Below are 19,061 nucleotides of genomic sequence, written 5' to 3'. Positions count from 1 at the left end.
TCAGCAACATTACACTGAGTGAAAGAAGCTGGATACCAAAGAGTGTATTCTTCTACATGCTTGTGTGTGTGAGCACAGAAAAAATCATCTTTAAAGACAGAAGATAGGTCAGTGGTTGCTTGGGAACTTGGAGGAGAGTGACTGGGTTGGCGCATACTTTTGGAAATTATGGAAAGGATCTTGTTTCATTGTGGTAGTGGTTATAGGGCTACAAAACTCCCAAAGCTTTAAAAACTGACTTAAAATGGATATGTTAATTTTACCTCAAAGAGCTTGGTTTGAAGGTGTTAAAAACTAATGGGGGTGGGGGAAACAACTAATAGGGAAGCATAGACCGTAAGACTATTGAAGCATCTACATACAACCCTTTCCTAGGGGGTTGGACAACAGAAAAGTAGGTGAAGGGAGACAGCGGTCCGTATAAGACATGGGGGGGGGAATGATAAATGTTCAAGGGTTCATGAGGGAAGGGGGAGTGGAGAGGGAGGGCGAAAATGAGCAGCCGATAGAAGGTAAATGTTTTGAGAATGATGATGGCAACAAATGTACATATGTTCTTAACACAATGGATGTTTGTATGGATTCTGATAAGAATTGTACGAACCCCCAATAAAATGATTAAAACAAAAGTTTCAAGCTTATGAAAGGAGTGAATGGAGGTCATCAAGTTGCAACCAGATTGATAACCTAAACTCCACCCTTCACTCTTAATAGTCTCAAATTGACACTAGATTATGTAACTGCCACAATAGTTAAACCTACAAACTAAAAATAATGTGTGTGGGGGGACTGTGGGAGGAACTTGGAGGAGGTCTTTGAAGGAGAACTTGGGAGAGAGATCTTTGCGTGACGTTGAGCAGTCTCTGCCAGGCTGCATGGTCGGGAAGAATCCTATGGGTGCCGCGTAAAACCTGAAACTTCTCCCTTGGTCTTCAGATAGCTTGGTCTCTCTCTGTCTGTGAGCATTAAAAATAAATTGTGCCAGACAGGAGCATCCATAATGGTCACCCAAAAGGAGTAGTTGAACTAGTTTTGGTACTTTGTCTACACAGTATACTGTTATGGACCAGCTAATCTTGTGGCTGTAAAAAGACTTATTAATGAATGTGCTACGTAAACCAAAACTATGATATAAAATCACCTATAGATTTCCTCAGTTACATAAAAATAAGATGGAAAACATTTCGCCAAACTAATTAAATACTTGCTTCTTGGTCTTATATATTTATTTTTTAACTTTTTCTATTACTGATACCTATTGTTTTCTTAAATTACTAAAATCCACGGGACAAGGGTTTCTGTGTTTTATTGCCTAGAATTGTGCCTCATACAGAGTAGATGCCAGATCATTCTTTTTTGAATGAATGATTAATAGAAAGCTGGTAGTCTTTTAAAAATGTATATTTTGAATATTCAAAAACCTTAATTCTACTTAAAATTCAGATGAAAGAGACATTTCAGTTTACTAGGTGTGCTATACCACAATAAGTATGAACTTCAGAAATGAGGCCTTTTTTCCTTGATTGTAGAAATTAAGATACTGGAAGTTATAACAAGCTGATATTTAATATTGGCATTTGATTCTTTTATTTTTCTTAACTTTTACTTACATTATCTAAACAGATTCTTCAATTTGAAGATATCTTGGCCAACACCAGCTACCGAGACCATTTTCAAATCTACATGGAAAGGATGGACAAGCGAGCTCTGATTCGTTTTTGGGAATCTGTGGAACATTTAAAGAATGCTAACAAGGTAGGGCAGGTAGATACAAAGGAGAATGAGCCACCCGCTGTTGAAATCTTGCATGCTAGGCAATGATCTGTGAAAATGTAAGCTAACTATGAATTTATCTTTAATGTACTGTTACTTAATTGTAAGCATGCAGTGAATCATCTTCAAGGTGGACTTGAAAGGCTTCAAGAAGTTTGAGGGAAAATTTCAATATATTACAGTTTCTTTTTTCCAGCAACCTCTTGAAGCCTCTCCATCCATATACGTTAAAAGGATATTTTAAACCAATTACAATATTGCCATGATGTACTGGCCTATTCTGATAAAAGTAGATTTTATTTTTATAGGCAGTGACATTGACTATGTATTCAAGGGAAAAGGATGCATACCAACAGATTGAACTTTCCAAAAAGTTGTTACGTTTATTTATTTATTTTCAGTTGTTACTTTTTAAAGGCACCCACCGTAAGCAGAATATACAGATTCACATTGCTCTTGTAATTTGGGCTTGTTACCTTCGTCTCAGAATCTTTACAGCCATTTTTAATACCACTATGGACACATTTTACACTGCTCTTATTTTATTTCCTTTAGAATATAATTGAGGAAATTAACGGAAAAATCATTGAATTACAATGAAGAAACTCAACAATAACCATTGTGTTTTATACTTGGACAATTTTTAACAAATCGTTTTATTGGGGGCTCTTACAGCTCTTATCACAATCTGTACATCTATCCATCGTATCAAGCACGTTTGTACATATGTTGCCATCATCATTCTCAAAACACTTTCTTTCTACTTGAGCCCTTGGGATCAGCTCATTTGCCCCCTCTTTCACCTTCCTTCCCTCATGACCCCTTGATAATTTATAAATTATTTTTTTTCATGACTTGGACCATTCTCAATGTATATTTAAGAATTAAATTAATATGAAGTACACTTGCACAAGTCTACATAGCATATGGTACCTATATGGCAAAACTACACTCACATGTAGCACTCTGAGAGGTTTGAGATTAAATCATCGAGGAGCCCTGAAGACACAACGGCCAAGTGTGTGACTGCTAGTCTGCAGGGCACTGGTGGCTTTGCAGGGTTAGAGACCGACCGGGTGAGCCGCTCTGTGAAGACTGCGGCCCGGGAGGGCCCGTGAGCAGGCCCCTCTGGCCCATGGAGTGCCTCCGAGCCTGCACCGTCAGTGGCACACCAGCACGACAGCAACGTGAAACTGCCTCGGAAGGCATTCTGTACGTTGAATTAGCCGTTTGCATTTAGTGTGACCGTTGCTGGTTTGAAGTACATCAATTGCAAAGCACCTTGGTTACGGCACTATTTCAGTTTTATGGTAATTTTAAATAGTTTGCATTAGATGGCCTTTCATTCTTAATTTCCGAGCCTCAAATGATTTCATTTTACCCGACACTGTATTCGCCACCTTTTTAACTCATGGCGACTCCACCTATCTTCTGGCTGCTCGTAGGGAATAGTGTAAAATAACAATCTAAAGACTTTTCTTAAATTACTAAAATCAGTTGAAAAACTTCAGAGTGTATAGCTGCCTCACGTAGCTTTATTTTGCCCCAGAAATGCTTATTTGGATCTAAAAGTCTGGGACTATTTGTTATACGAGTCATACTCATTGAGTTGTATGCCTTTAAAAAATTTTTTTTATGACTGTTGAAGACTTTGCACTGAGCTCCTAGAGCAGTGGTTCTCAACCTTGCTCACGCCGCGACGCTTTTCATGCAGCTCCTCATGTTGTGGTGGCTCCTAACCATAAGATTATTTTCGTTGCTACTTCATAACTGTAATTTTGCTACTGTTATGAATTGGGCGACGCCCGTGAAAGGGTCGTTCGACTGCCAAAGGGGTCGCGACCCACAGGTTGAGAACCGCTGTCCTAGAGGGAAGGAGTGTCTCTAGAGGAAATGCAAAGATTATACCAATCAGGATAGATGTTTGAATGTTCAAAATAGGTTGCTGATGATCTAAATTAATATTGAGTAGAAGCTGTATAATTGAAACCTGATTACAATGAAATAAGAAATCATTCGCAATGTAGTTTTCTTAAATTACATAATTGTTAGGTTGAGTTTCTAGGTGAGATGGCATATAAAATTATCGAAAATTATTTATATTAGCAAAAAGGTCACTTTGAATATAGCTGATACACTAGTTACCTGTGAATTGACATATATGAAAAGGAATTCATTAAGAAATCTGTTCTGATTTTTTTTCTTCTCCCTCCAGTGAGTAAAGAAATTGCACATGTTAATCATACAGCACCAAGTGGTTTCTTTGTTTTTAGAGAATGGCTTTTCCCCCCAACTCTGCCTTTTCCCCTTGCCCTTGAATGTGGACCCAGAAGGCTCAGGCTGGGAACAGTGCCAGCCTGCATTTTGAATGTCTTCCTCCAGCTTTGACATACAGAGTACTCCAGGGGAAAGAATTTTTATCTCAGAGTTGATATTCTTACTTTTCTCCCTTTCTTCATCTTTTTATCTTTCTAGAATGAAATTCCACAATTAGTTGGTGAAATTTATCAGAATTTCTTTGTGGAGAGCAAAGAAATATCTGTGGAAAAGTCACTATACAAAGAAATCCAGCAGTGTCTGGTAGGAAATAAAGGTATTGAGGTATTCTGCAAAATTCAGAGCGGTGTGTACGAGGTGCTGAAGGATAGATATTACCCTTCATTTATTGTCAGTGACCTGTATGAGAGACTGATGACAAGAGAGGATGGAAACCATGACCCACAGTTGACTTCCGACAACGATGAGACGGTGAGTCACTAAATCTGCTCTGGTTTCAGTACGTGAGCTTTGAATATGATTATGGGGGAGTATCTTAAAGGAGCCAGATCTGCTGAGCACTGCTGTCTTTATGAAGTATATTAAACAAACAAACAAGCCTTGAATTATCTCAGACCACTAGCCTTGGCCCTTTTGCTCCTTGAGACGACCTGCCAGGAGTGAGTCTGTGGTCTCCCTGCCTTAGACACACCAGTGCCTAGTTTGACCCCCTAAGATGAGAGGCCACGTAGACTGTGGGTGGGACATTTGTGGCTGAGACCAGTCTTCTAAACTTGTAATAGTCTCACCTTACCAGAATCTGGTGCTTTGGAAAAGTATTCTAATGAACTAGAATCTCTATCATAGATAGTGATTACTGACTATTCTCTTTATAAAATACAATGATTCTTGTGACCTTTCCCCCCAGGACCAGGGAGCTGAGGCTGGTGAGGAAGCTGTAGAGGAAGGTGCCGCACGGATTAACGAACAAGCCAGTTTTGCCGTAAACAAACTTCGAGAGCTAAATGATAAGCTTGAATATAAAAGGCAAGCTCTAAATTCTATTCAAAATGCACCAAAACCTGACAAGAAGGTAACTCTTTTGTTTTCAAGGCTGTGTCTCCAAAGTTTCCCTTTGTTAAATCTGATAAATAGTCTTCAGTTCATGTTGAAAATTTCACAACATCTTTAAAAATAATCTTAAATATGCAAATTCCATTGTTGTAATTGCTAGTATTTTACTTCTAGTATAGAATTAGAAAGGCATTGCTTTTAATCTTTTGTGGTTTGAGGTTCTGTCTTAATCATTTACTGTGAGTAACTTTGTATTCTTTGTATATGGCTTGCCTTAAACACCTTTCGGGAAAGTGGGAGAAGTGTTTTCTGTGTCAGCGTCCTATCTAAAATGCAGTGAGATACTAAAGGACAACCTTTCTTCCCTCTCTCCCTTTGTAATGCCTCAAGTAAAATTTGAGACTCTCACAGAATCATGCAAGAAATACATTTTTGTTGGTGTTGCTAAAAGCCAGCAGAATTTGAAATTTAGAAAGGTGAACAGGATCTCATTTATCTGTATTCCACAAACGCAGGCTGTGAGGCGGCTACTTTTGCTCTCTGGAGTTCAGTAGAGAGATGGTGGTGTTCTTTGTCTGCCAGCACACTCCCCTCCTGCACATTATGAATGTCATTTTTGAACTACCTGGAAAACAACGCTAAATAAAACCATTTCAGAACTTTATAAACATAGGAAAACTCAGTCCTTAAAGTTTGCGTGGAATGGCCGGGGACCATGAAGACCTAAACCAGTGTTGAAGGAGAAGAACAAAGGAGGGGGAACTCACACTTCCTCATTTTAAAACATGCTGCACAGCCTTGGCCATCACGACGTGGACCAAGGAATGGAATCGAAAGTCCAGAAGTAAACTCCGGAGCTGCGGTCAACTGGTTTTGGACAAGGGTCCTAAACCCATGCAAAGGGAATAGAAGAGTCTTTTTCAATAAAGAGTGCTGGGAAAATTGTCAGCACTAGAATAATTTAACAATTTCCATTTCTCACATCATATATTAAAACAAAGGTAGGTCAAGGACCTAAATAGACAAACTAAAACCACGATTTTTTAAAGGATAAAGCAGCGGCAATGCTGAAAGACCTAGCTTTTACCTATTGGTTAATAACAAAAGCACAAACCGTAAAAGACAAATTAGTGAGATCTCATAAAAATGTAAAACTTTAGTCCTCCATTGGGCCTCCACTCAAGTACTCCCTCAACACAAGAATACTTTTTCGATTAAACTGGCATTCCATGATCCTCACCTTCCCGACACAATCGCTGAAGACAAGCAAGTGCATAAGAAAATGTGGTGAAGAAATCTGATGGAGGCTGGCTATCAAAAGATAGAGTGTCAACAGCACTGAGACCACAAGGCAGAGCAGTGAACTTCCTGGGAAGGAATCACATTGTTGAGAGACTGAGGACCAGAGAGATAAAACCCTGCCAACGTGATTGAGAAGAGATGTTGGAACAAAGAAATTATATCTTTAACATTTTATAACCTGAAACCTGGTGGTTTCCCTAATAAACTCTATATTCATGAAAAAAAAGAGTGTCTAGGGTCTTAAAGACTTGTAGTTAAACAAGCAGCCATCTAGCTCAGAGGCAACAAAGTCCACATGGAGGAATTAACACACCAGCCTGTGTGATCACGAGGTGTCGAAGGGATGAGGTATCAGGCATCAAAGAACAAAAAAATCATGTCATTGTGAATGAGGGGGAATGCGGAGTGGAGACCGCAAGCCCTTCTGTAGGCAACTGGACATACCCTTACAGAAGGGTTGCAGGGAGGAGATGAGCCAGTCAGGGTGCAGTGTAGCAATGATGAAACATACAACTTTCCTCTAGTACCTAAATGCTCCCTCCCCTTCCCACTATCATGATACCAATTCTGCCTTACAAATCTGGCTAGACCAGAGGATGTACATTGGTACAGATAGGAACTGGAAACACAGAGAATCCAGGACGGATGATCCCTTCAGGACCAGTGGTGTGAGTGGAGATACTGGAAGGGTGGAGAAAAGTTGGGGTGGAAAGGGGGAACTGATCACAAGGATCTACATATAACCCCCTTCCCCCCGGGGCGATGGACAACAGAAAAGTGGGTGAAGGGAGACGTCGGACAGTGTAAGATATGACAAAATAATAATTTATAAATTATCTAGGTTTCATGAGGGAGGGGGGAGCAGGGAGGGAGGGGTAAAAATGAGGAGCTGATTCCAGGGGCTTAAGTGGAGAGCAAATGTTTTGAGAATGATGAGGGTAAAGAATGTACAAATGTGCTTTACACAATTGATGTATGTATGGATTATGATAAGAGTTGTGTGAGCCCCTAATAAAACGATTTTAAAAAGTTGTATGAGCCCCTATTAATGATTAAAATGATTAAATCATTTAAAAATTAAAATGAGCCCCAAAATGATAAAAAAAAACCAAACAAACCAAAACACAAAACTTTAGTCCTCAAAAGTCTGCTTAAAAAAGTGGAAATAAAAGCTACTAATTAGGAGAATACCTTTAGAAAACATCTGTCGGATAAGAATCCAATAATTTCAGTAACTTAACAGCAGAAAGACAAATAACCCAGTTAGAAAGTGGGCTAAGGACTTCAATAACCACAAACAAAAGTATCAAAATGTAAATTTATTGTTTGTGGACATACCCTCCATTCATGTCTCTATATTCTTAGGCATTGCTTCTGTCTCTGACTCTTCCTCAAAAAACTCTCTTCAGTTGATACCATTTTAAAGTGGAAGCTTGACATTCTTAAAGGACTCATGTTGTGTTTCTTTTAAATGTTCTTTGAGTTTGGAGAACAAAGGAATCCAGAAGGGGCAAGCTCCAAGCAACAGGATGGATGGGGTAGATTCCAGACACTTTCTCCCAGGACAGCCCTTGTTACTCTTGAAGAATGAGCAGGCAGGTACACTGTCGTGATGAAGAAAATCCCCAAACTTTGGTGCCACTTCGATGGCCTTGTTTCACCAGCGCAGTTTTCCATTTTCTGAAAACGACTACTTTATTACCCCATGTGATCATCCTTTGTCCTCCAAGAAGAACCCTTTTGGATCCTTCAAAACAGTCTTCATAACCTTGTGAGCTGACCTCTTTGTCTTGAATTAACTTATCTAGCGGATCCCCTGGAAGCCATGCTTGGATTGGCTCTTGTTCTCGGGATCATACTGGTAAATCCAAGATTCTCACGACCCTGACTACAGTGCTATAAAATGGTCTTCATTAACTTGGAAAGGGGAGTGGAAAGATCAGCTAACAGGAAGATGAGTTTACTGACCTTCACAAACACCTTTGGCATTCTGAGCCTAAAGCTTGTTGAGGCCAAGATGTCTGTTTGGAACCTGACAAACCATGGGAGGTCTCAACTTCAGTAGCTGCCACACCAGTGCTAATTGTTTGGTGACTGCCACTAATTGTATGGTCTTCAACCACCTCTGGACTTCACACACAATCTCTCCATTTGTTCAAGTTCACAGTCTCCCCTCTTTTGGCTCCTCTTTGTGGTTTTTCTGGTGTTCCTTATAATAAATAGTTGAGCCATCTGAAAATTGTTTCCTGTGAGACACCATTCTCATAACTTGTTACAAAGATTTGGAAAGCTCTGTTACAAAGATTCGGAAAGATGTCCACTTGTATTTTGTTAAAAATTTGATATAAGTTCAGACCTCAAAATTGTTTACTTCTGTGACACTATGTGTATGTGTGTATCCTTATGAAGGCACACTTAATGAGACTAAAGCAAATGTATTACTGAGTGAACTTGTCTGCAGCCAACCAGGTTTAAAACACTTTGTTTGGACGAAGCCTGTGCATGTTTGCACTGTAACCCCGGAGTAGTACTTTTTGGCCTACCCGAGTTCATAGTGAGCAGGTATTGTCGCTCAAGAAAGCCAAGGGTTTGCTTACCCTCCTCCCCCTTTCTCAGGTCTCCGCACCAGCAGGGATGTGAAACTAGCTTTGAGTCTGATGTTCTGAAATGTGCTTTCTAGGTTTGGGGTGTGTCATTTGTTTTTTAAACATGCTCTGCAAAGATCATTAGAGTCTAGAGCACACTGTACAACTTTAGACCAATAGTGGAAGTGAAATTGTGATCCAGGCAGAATCTCAGAAACAGGTTGTTGTTGTGGTTGTGGTTGTTAGGGACCATCAAGTCAGCTCTGACCCATAGCAACCTCATGCACAACAGAACGGAATACTGCCAGGCCCTGTACCATCTTCATAATGGCTCGTATGCTTGAGCCCATTGCTGCAGCCACTGTGTCAATCCATCTCCTTGTGGGACTTTCTCTTTGTCACTGCCCCTCTACTTTACCAAGCAGGTGTCCTCCCCCAGGGACTGGTCTCTCGACAGAATGTCCAAGTATACCTTTGACTCTAAGGAGCACTGGCCATATTTCTTCCCATACAGATCAGTTTGTCCTTTTAGCTGGCCATGGTACTTTGAATACTCTTCTCCAGCCCCACAGTTCAAATGTAATTCAAATAGATTCTTGTTTGGTTCTTCTTTATTCAATGTCCACTTTTCACATGTGTGTGAGGCAGTGGAAATTAGCATGGCTTAGGTTAGGCGCACCTTAGTCCTCAAAGGAGCATCCTTGCTTTCAATTCTCTAAAGAGGGCTCGTGCAGCAGATTTACCTAATGCAGTACATCATTTGACCTCTTGACCTCTGCTTCCCTGAGCACTGATTGTGCATCCACGTAAGATAAAGCCCTTGACCACGACACCCTCCTCTCCATTTAGGGAACCCAGGGGTCTCCTCTGCAAGGCATTGTAACCCACACTGCAGGCCGTGACCCCAGATCTTTATCAGCAAGGGCTTCAGCTCCTCAGAAACAGCAACGACAATGAAATGCCCGATGTGCTGGTCACTGAAGAGTACAGTGAGACAGAGGGTGGGGCCTGCCCTCTGGGAGTGAACATGCGGATTGGGCAACAAGAACAGAGTCTCCTGAAAATGAGACTAGTTGTGGCACTGATCAATACTAGGTTGCTAGGTGATGGCATAGATAAGCTTTCTGAGAGAGCCCAGAGCCTCCAGACTCCAGGTTCAGGAGACTGGGGAACAGGGCTGTTCTCCTACCACCGTAGAGGCACAAACCCTGTGGGGCTCGCTCCTCACACACGCAAGGAAAGGCAGTGCTGAGTATGGCATTCTAGCTGGGTTCGCAGCTCACAGAGTGCTTTCTCTGTGGCAGATTGTCTCCAAGTTGAAGGATGAAATCATGCTCATAGAGAAGGAGCGCACGGACCTTCAGCTGCACATGGCGAGAACTGACTGGTGGTGTGAGAACCTTGGCCTGTGGAAAGCCTCCATCACCAGTGGCGAGGTAGGACCCGCTACGTTCCTTGGCATATGCTCTCAGAGCGTGCGTGCGTAAGACGTCGGTTCATCCCAGGTTACTAAGATTGAGCACAGAGAACTCACATCCTTTCCTTTGCACCACACCATGCAGCTCCTCGCCACAGTCTTAGTAGGCTGCTTGCCCCGTGACTGGGAATTGGACTAGACTAGGCTGCCTGCTGTACATCCAATCTCTCACCACGTCATGCAGAAAGTGATCACTCTGCACCTGAGATTTTGCAAGGGCGGATCTATCCAAATTATCTTTGTGTAGCCCTGCCTTTCCTGCCACCCTCTACCCAATGACTCCTGAGACACGTGCTGGACTTAATGTTCACAACCTTAAATTCGCCCCTGGATTAAGCAGCAAGACGAAACACATTCCCCATGAGCTTCTGTGAAAGCACAAACTACTGGGAGTTGAGCCAAGTTCTCTTAGCATGCCCTTGGCACTCGCTAGCGCTCTTTACAACAAGACGCAGCACAGTCTGCCCTTTTTAAGGAGAGGCTGGGCCAGTGGGTCACGCATGGTCTGTGCTCGGCCATGCCGTGCCATTGAGAAGCCCATAATTACAGGTAGAGCTGTCTTTTGGCTGGAAGTCTGGGGAGAAGTGAGTTCAAGACAATATCAAAGATGGTAAAATAGGCTAGTGGGAGGGAAATAAATTAAACTACCACTTCCTGCTTTGTTCCTAGAGCTGCCTCTGACACTTAATCAAGATCACATTTCAAAGACAAATGTCCAAAAAGAAAGAAAAGACCATTACCCAGGCACTTTGCTCTGACCCTCTGCTGTTGCCCACGAGCTTGCTTAGTCACACCTGGGTCACTGGGAGGTAAAGGAGACGGAAACAGAGAATCACTTACTGCCAGGGCTCACAAAACGACCCCGGCAGGAATGACACTGCCACTCATCCGACTCTCCTCCTGAGTTTCCATACGAACAGAGATGCTTACAAGACATGTGATGCTGGAAAAGTCACGTAGCCATCCTGGCAGGGATAAGAGTCTGCCCCGCTGGGCACGTCAGGGGCCACAGCAAATCTCTCACTGAAGCTCACTAAGCCCATTTGTGATGCCTGTTCAAAGACAGCGCCCGTGTCCTCTCTTTCTGTCTGTTCTCTCTTCTCTGATGCTGAGAATAATAGTGACCTATCGTGAATTATGATTGGATTGGATTGTGTGCACGCACACATGCATCTGTTAATTTCTTCTACCTGCTAATTCGATCTCGAGGTGACCAGTTCCATGAGACTAGACATGATCGCTTGCTGAGTCCTGAAATGAAGGGGAGGGATTCTGGGATCACTCACACCTACTTGCCTGCTGTTTAGTTGTTTTTTCCCTCAGGAAATACAGCTAAGATTTTAAACCTCCTTTGCTAGTTTTCTGTCACTACATAACAGATTTCCACAAATATACTTATAGTTTAAAGCAACACCTGTTTGTTATGTTAGTTCATGGGCTGTGGGTCAGAAGTCCAGCATGATGGGGTTGTATCATAAGCCTGAGATCAAGATGTCAGCCAGATGTCTGAGTTCTTGTCTGGAGGCTCGCGCTGTTGGGCGGGAAGTGTGTGTGGGGGGGGGGGGGGGACTGTTCCTAAGCTCTTACATTCTGTTGTTGACAAAATTCAGTTCCTTTCAGACATAGGCCTGCGGTCCCTGCTTTCTTACTGGCTCTTGAATGGGTGACTCGCAATCCTAGAAGTCCTCTCCGCTCCTCCATGTGCCCCTCCCATCTTGAAGCCAGCATCAGCATGTCAGCCCCTCTAATGCTTTGCATTTTCTCTGACTTCCTCCTTACTGTTGAAAGGGTTCATGTAATTAGGCCTGACCCACCCGAGAGCCTCCTTATTTCAGGATCAGCTGTGCCATATCAGGCAACGTCATTGCTGGAGTCACCACTTCAGGGACCGTGCAGGGCATTTACATCACAGGGTCAGGGAGGACTCTTGGGGGACATCATGTATAATTCTGCCAACCACAAGCACCCCCCCCTGTTTGTTGCTGCTCTTGTTTTCAAGGTGACAGAAGAAAATGGGGAGCAAATGCCCTGTTACTTCGTCATGGTAAGCTTACAAGAAGTTGGAGGAGTTGAAACGAAGAACTGGACAGTCCCCAGAAGGCTCAGTGAGTTTCAGAATTTACACCGGAAGCTTAGCGAGGTATGAACCCTTATGGACATGGAACTGTAGAGTTAAGGGCCAAGAAGAGATTCAAGATCTCAATTTTACAGATAAGGAAGCTGATAAGCCTTTGATGTGGCCAAGTGGCATTTTCAGCCTGACATGTGGAAATTTGCCCATCGATCATCTAATCTGGTCTAGTTCCTCTGGACAGATCGTGGTCAGATCTTCCTTGTAAGTTGCCATAGAAGCTCAGCACCGGAAGGGACTGGTGGTTCATGGGAGGCCAGTGGTTTTGAAGCTACCAGGTGTGTCTCATGAGTGGGCAGTGAAATGGCTTAGAGGCACTATAGGTTACAGCAATACAAAGGATAGAATCTATCGGAGCACATCCCATGTCATAAGGGGGTCAACAAACCAAAAGCAGACTCCAGAGGTCATTTGATGCCGTAAGACTTTGGACTTGTCAATCACTTTGTGGCTCAACTTTCTCATCAATAAAATATAAACATCAATAGTAGCTACCCCAGTAAACGCATGAGGTTGTAAGAATTAACAGAGTCAATATGCAGAAAACATTTGTGTGTGGCACATAGCAACATTACTGTGGCGATTGTAGGATTCATGATAGTAGTCATTGTGTAGTAATAAACATTGCTTCATAGGACTGCAGTTTTCTGTGCATGTACACTATATATGGGTATGTAAATCTGCATGCACATTATGGGTTAGGATGTAACATGTGTTTTCTATTGTAGTTTTTTGTTTCTAGTGTTTAGAAGCCACTAATCTAGAACAATCCTTTTTTTAAAAAAAAATTGCTATATGAAGGAAAGTGGTCTGACTTGACTTGTCATTGACCTTAATTGACATGTCGTGGGGCCATAGTGGCCAAACCAGAATTAGATCCAGTTGCTGTGCTTTCTACTCATTATCCCCACCCCCACCCCACGTTCAGTGGCAGCATCTGCTCTCCTCTCCTCTTAGCGGGTGATTGCCCTCCCACTCTATGTTAGTCTGGGTTGGCTAGAGAAACAAATCCAGGGAGATTCATATGTGTGTAATAGAGAACTTTATATCAAAGAGTCATTGTATATTAAGGAAACACCCCAGCCCAGTCCAGATCAAGTCCAAAAGTTTGATATTAGCCCCTATGTCCAATACCAATCTATAAATTCCTCTTCAGACTCACACAACACGTGCAATGACACAGAATGCAGGAAGATCACACGCCAGTGGGGGGAAAGTCTTGTGGATCCAGTGGCAGTGCAAACATCTCAATGCTGGCATGGGTGCTCCTCCAGCTCCAGTGCCCGGGCTCTATCAGCTTGGCTCCATGTGGCTCGTCAACAGAAAAGTGTAGCAGAGAGTGTGTGTATCTGGTTTCCAGTGAGCTATTTATCTCCATAGTGCCTCCAAATGAAGTCATCAAGCTGCGACCTAATTGACAGGCTAAACTCCGCCCCTTCTATCTTAATAGTCTCAAATTGACACCAGATTATGTAACCCTCTCAATTAAAGTGCTCTTCATCCACTTCTTCAATTTAGGCCTCACCTTTCCTCTTGCTCAGAATGAACTAATAATAATGATAAAACCCTTCTTTTCCAAATGATATATGTGTATTTCCTTTAACTTTGTTCTTAAGGACCATTTTTTAAAGTCCTTTTAATTACTAATTTCCAAAGGCTGTAACTAACTCCTTTTAAAAGGATGGTGACCCAAACTGACTGCATTACTACAGTGTCTCTGGATGCTGGTCCCACAACAGCATGTTAGGAAAAATGTTTTGTGGATATCTGGGCCAGATGTTCCCTAAATTGGGGAGTAAATTTGACACTCTGTGATGATGTGTTCTTTACCCTTTGACAAACCATTGTGAACCTGAATTTAGCTTCTGCCAAACTTGCTGACTGAAAATAGAAGGAAAGAGGGAAAGAATAATATAGCAGAGAATTTGAAATAAAATATACTTGGAAAGTTAAATATATTTAGAAAATAAATGCACTTACCCTGAAGTAATAGAAGAAACAGACCTCACACAGCTCCTTGTCTGTGTAGCCATCTCACTGCTGTCTTTTCTCATCTGTGGGCATACCAAGGCTTGTCTCTGGCCCTTGCTAGTGCCAGTTTGTGTGAGTTTTTATCTTTGGAAAGACCCTTCCTTTTGACAACTGTGACAGGAAGACCCTTTCGGGGACTTGGTGATTTAAATGCCCTCTTCCCACGCTCACTGCCCGTTTCACTTCCATAAAATTTACCTTGAATTTCGACTCTGACTCCCAGCCTTCCGGTGAGTGCCAGTGGACTCATGGCCTAGACAGGAAAGGTCAGCTTGTCTTCGTCCTTTTCCACATGTGAGCACATGAGACCATGCTTACCTAGTACATGCTGTCCTCTGCCGTGTCCAGGTCAGCAGGGGGCTGCTGGAACCCAGTCCCACACTGATGAAGACCACCGGAATGAAGGCTATGGAAGGCAGCCCCTCTACTTGTTTACTTTTTAGTACCAGTCCCTTTCACTTGGCCTGTCCTTTGGCCCCCGTGCCTCAATGAAGGCCAGCGGTTAGACATGGGGGCAGGGCTGGCACCAAGAAGAGCACTGCCCTCGCGGTGTCGGAGGAGCTGGCCTGCAGGCCTTGTGGGAACCGGCCCAGCTTTTAATCTGAGCCATGATCTTCTCAAGTGTTAAATAGGAACAAGTAGTTCCCCGTGTAAAGCTTGTAAAGGGACCGGCCTTCTGGCACTGTGTAGGACTGGCAGAGTGGACTCCATCCACCAAGGGTGGCCAACTGTTACTATCTAATAATGCAGCTCATTATTATTCATTTATAGTATCCGGTTTGCAATTGAAAAACAGCAGTCGGGCTACGATTCAAGTGATTCTTCCATTTTTCACTTTGCCAGCATTCGTAACTGCTTAAAGACGTCATAAGCAAAACAGGGCAAGAGAACCACTGTCTTCCTGTCACAGGTTTCCGTGTCCAGCACACTGTGGTTGTGGTGTGTTGTGCAGCAGACCCCTTGTATTAGCCGAGCTCCATGATTTTCCCAGTTTTCAGGCGTACGTTGGCGGGGGATGAGTTGCAGCCTGCTTTCCATTAAAGGTGCTGTTCCTCCAGAGCCTTTGAGGCTCCTTAATACATAAATAGTTCAGGGTCTTAAATTTCAAAGTAAGATATGTGATGCCTCCAAACTCTAATGACCCTCCAGTTTACCAAGTGTGATGTCCTTCTTCAGGGCACAGTTCTTGAGACGAAGTCTTGTCCGCCTCACTTCAAGGTCATCCTTCTAAGATAGATTTGTTGGTTCTCTGACAGTCCATGATGACAGTCCACTCTCAACAAGATCATAATTCAAATGCATCAGTTCTTCTGTGGTCTTCAATTTCCATTTCAGCAGAGGGTCAATGGAAGAGTGGAAGGCCCTTTAGGAGATTGCTTGACACAGTGCCTTCAATAATGGGCTCAGTCCCACTTAGTATCATGAAGATGGTGTATGGCTCAGCACTGCTTCATTCTATTGTATGTGGGGTTACTGCAAGTCACAACTGACTGGGAGGCATTTAACAGCAATTACCATGCTTTCCTTAAAGATTAGAATACAATACCAAAAGGCTAACATTTGATTTTTTTTTCTCCCCACAGTGTTTCCCTTCTTTAAAAAAAGTCCAGTTGCCTTCTATTAGCAAGCTGCCTTTCAAATCTGTTGATCAAAAGTTTATGGAGAAGTCAAAGAACCAATTAAATAAGTTTTTACAGGTAAGTCGGGGGAAAGTTTTGGATATGGGAAAAGTGCGTAAATCACATTGAAGTATGCAGCGTTCTCCACTTTCACAAACAGAACGCCCAGCACCTCGTCCAAGGAACAGATTATTCCTAGTGTCCTCCAGCTTCCCCTGCATCCCTGCCACCCCCACCAAAGGTAGCCACTTCCCTGACCCTCGCCGCAGCCATGGCTGCAGTTGCTTTTTGACGTCATGCAGCTGTCGTCTGACCACGTGGACTCGTGCCTGACTTCCCTCACTCAGCACATGCACATGGCATTCCTTCATCTGACGTTGCACTTGTAGGTCGTTCAGTTTCACTGCTGAATAGGTTTTTCACTGTGCGGTGACATTACACCTTTGTACTGTTAAGGCTATGAGAAACAAGTGCTTCTGTACAGCGTCTAAAAAGAAAACCACCAACTTGCTGTTAGTGAGTCAATTCCAGCACACGGCAACCCTATGCACATCTTACAGTGCTCGTCTTTGGGTGAAGATGCCAGTATGTCGAGTATGTGCCCAGGGAATGGGGCTGCCGGTGCGCATGCGCTCTTCTTTAGTACAGACCGCTGTACAGTTTCTCAGAGTGGTTCCAGCAAGTACCGTCTCACCAGCAGCGTGTCCTGGTTCTGATCGCTCCACATCCTCCGCCAACACTCGTTTCCTGCCATTTTCTTCTTAGCCATCCTGGTGGGTGTGCGGTGGTCTTTCATTGTGGCTTTCAGGTGATGTACAGTCCCCTAGACAGAACTGACTGGATGGTAGTGAGTGAGTGACGGCTGAAGATGGCACCCTCCCTTATGTGTAGTGGCCATTTGAATGGTTTATAGTGTAGGTGGCTGATCAAATGACATCACTTTCCTGGGCGTTGCCTCTATGTTCTACACTGATTTGTAGTTTAGCTTGTGTTTGAGCTCTTCATCAGACCATATGAGTTACAGTTGTGTTCTTTCTCTCTCTCTCTCTCTCTCTCTCTCTCTCTCTCTCTCTCTCTCTCTCTCTCTCTCTCTCTCTCTCTCTCCATCTTCTTCTCATTCGCTTAAGTTTCTTTTAATAAGTAGAAATTCTCAATTTTAATCTAATTGAAGCTATCAATTTGTTTTTAAAGGATATTTCTGTTAAGAAATCTTTGCCTCCTCCAAGGTCCTGAGGATATTTTACTAGTTTAATCTAAACACTTTACTGCTTTCCTTTATTATGTTGAAAGGAAAAGGCAGGCTAAAGGAAAGCTGTTCCCAATTGCAATTACTACTTATATTTTCTTTAACCGGATCATCAGCATTTCAAGTATTAAGGAGTTCCCCAGACCATGGACTCTGAAGACCTTAACACTTGCCAGAGGCACATAGCTTAGTCTCGTCAAACGTGCATTGCTTGTGCAGTACTTCTACTTCTATGGCTAGAAGTCCTGAGACTTAATAATGGATGGTGACAAAATACTAATAGATGACATTAAGATATAATCGTTGAGTCCAACGTATAGGTCATACCTCCCCTATACGATTGCTGAAGACATGTGGGTACATAAGCAAATATGGTGAAGAAAGCTGAATGGTGCCCGGCTATTAAAAGATACAGTGTCTGGGGACTTAAAGGCTTTAAGGTAAACAAGCAGCAATCTAGCTCAGAAGCAACAAAGCTCACATGGAAGAAGCACACCAGCCTGTGTGATCAACAGGTGTTGAAGGGATCAGGTATCAGGCATCAAAGTACAAAAATATCATATCATTGTGAAATAGGGGGAGTACAGATTGGCGACCCAAGACTCATCTGTAGGCAACTGTAGATCCCCTTACAGAAGTGTCACGGGGAGGAGATGAGCCAGTCAGGATGCAGTGTAGCAATGATGAAGCATACAACTTTCCTCGAGTTCCTAAATGCTTCATCTCCCTCCAACCCCCCACTATCATGATCCCAATTCTATCTTACAAATCTGGTTAGAGCAGAGGATGTACACTGGTACGGATAGGAACTGGAAACACAGGGAATCCAGGACAGATGATACCTTCAGGACCAGTGCTGAGAGTGGCAATACCGGGAGGGCGGAGAGAAGGTGGGGTAGAAAGAGGGAACTGATCACAAGGATCTACATATGACCTCCTCCCTGGGGAAGAGACAACAGAAAAGTCAGGGAGGCATCGAACAACGTAAGACATGACAAAATAATGATAATTTTTAAATTATCAAGGGTTCAGAAGGGAGGAGGCTGGGGAGGGAGGGGAAAAATGAGGAGCTGATACCAAGGGCTCATGTAGAAAAAAAATGTTTTGAGAATGATGTCAACAAATGTACAAATGTGCATTACACAATGGATGTATGTATGGATTGTGATAAGAGTTGTACGAGCCCCCAATAAAATGATTTTAAAAAGAAAAAAATTAATGGATACATTTAAGTCAGAGTTTGCTTTTTAAAAAAGGTGGTCAATGTTTCTAGTCTACATTCTCTCATATCTTCACACGTGTGTGCCTGGGTATGTATAAAAGAATTTCTTTGAAAAAAAAATAATTGTGCCATAGAAAAAAATTTTGAGCTTTATTATGGCATAACTCGGACAGAGAATCATTAATGTTTAAAAGTCCTTAAGAGAGGATTTAAGACGGTAACATCATCTTGTTTAAGACAATAATATTACTATTTAGACTATCTCCAAAGACTGAACTCACTGCCTTCATGTCAGCTCTGGCCCATGGAAATCCCATAGCACAGAGTAGAACTGCCCCCGGGTGC

General features: G+C 42.7%; 1 protein-coding gene across 4 annotated transcripts in view; it reads left to right on the top strand.

The window, feature by feature from the left end:
* SNX25 (sorting nexin 25) overlaps positions 1-19,061 on the top strand; it is a 151,442-nt gene that overhangs the window by 116,777 nt on the left and 15,604 nt on the right. For all 4 annotated transcript variants that reach the window (XM_075556813.1, XM_075556812.1, XM_075556811.1 and 1 more), the window contains 6 exons: positions 1,624-1,755; positions 4,249-4,521; positions 4,958-5,122; positions 10,295-10,426; positions 12,467-12,607; positions 16,213-16,326. In XM_075556813.1, coding sequence (XP_075412928.1) covers positions 1,624-1,755; positions 4,249-4,521; positions 4,958-5,122; positions 10,295-10,426; positions 12,467-12,607; positions 16,213-16,326 — 957 coding nt within the window. The remainder of the gene's footprint in view (positions 1-1,623; positions 1,756-4,248; positions 4,522-4,957; positions 5,123-10,294; positions 10,427-12,466; positions 12,608-16,212; positions 16,327-19,061) is intronic.

The sequence above is a fragment of the Tenrec ecaudatus genome, chromosome 8 (assembly GCF_050624435.1).
Source record: "Tenrec ecaudatus isolate mTenEca1 chromosome 8, mTenEca1.hap1, whole genome shotgun sequence".
Classification (NCBI taxonomy): Eukaryota; Metazoa; Chordata; class Mammalia; order Afrosoricida; family Tenrecidae; genus Tenrec; species Tenrec ecaudatus.
Note: the sequence above shows the minus strand (reverse complement) of the source record. Positions and strands in the feature narration are given on the sequence as shown.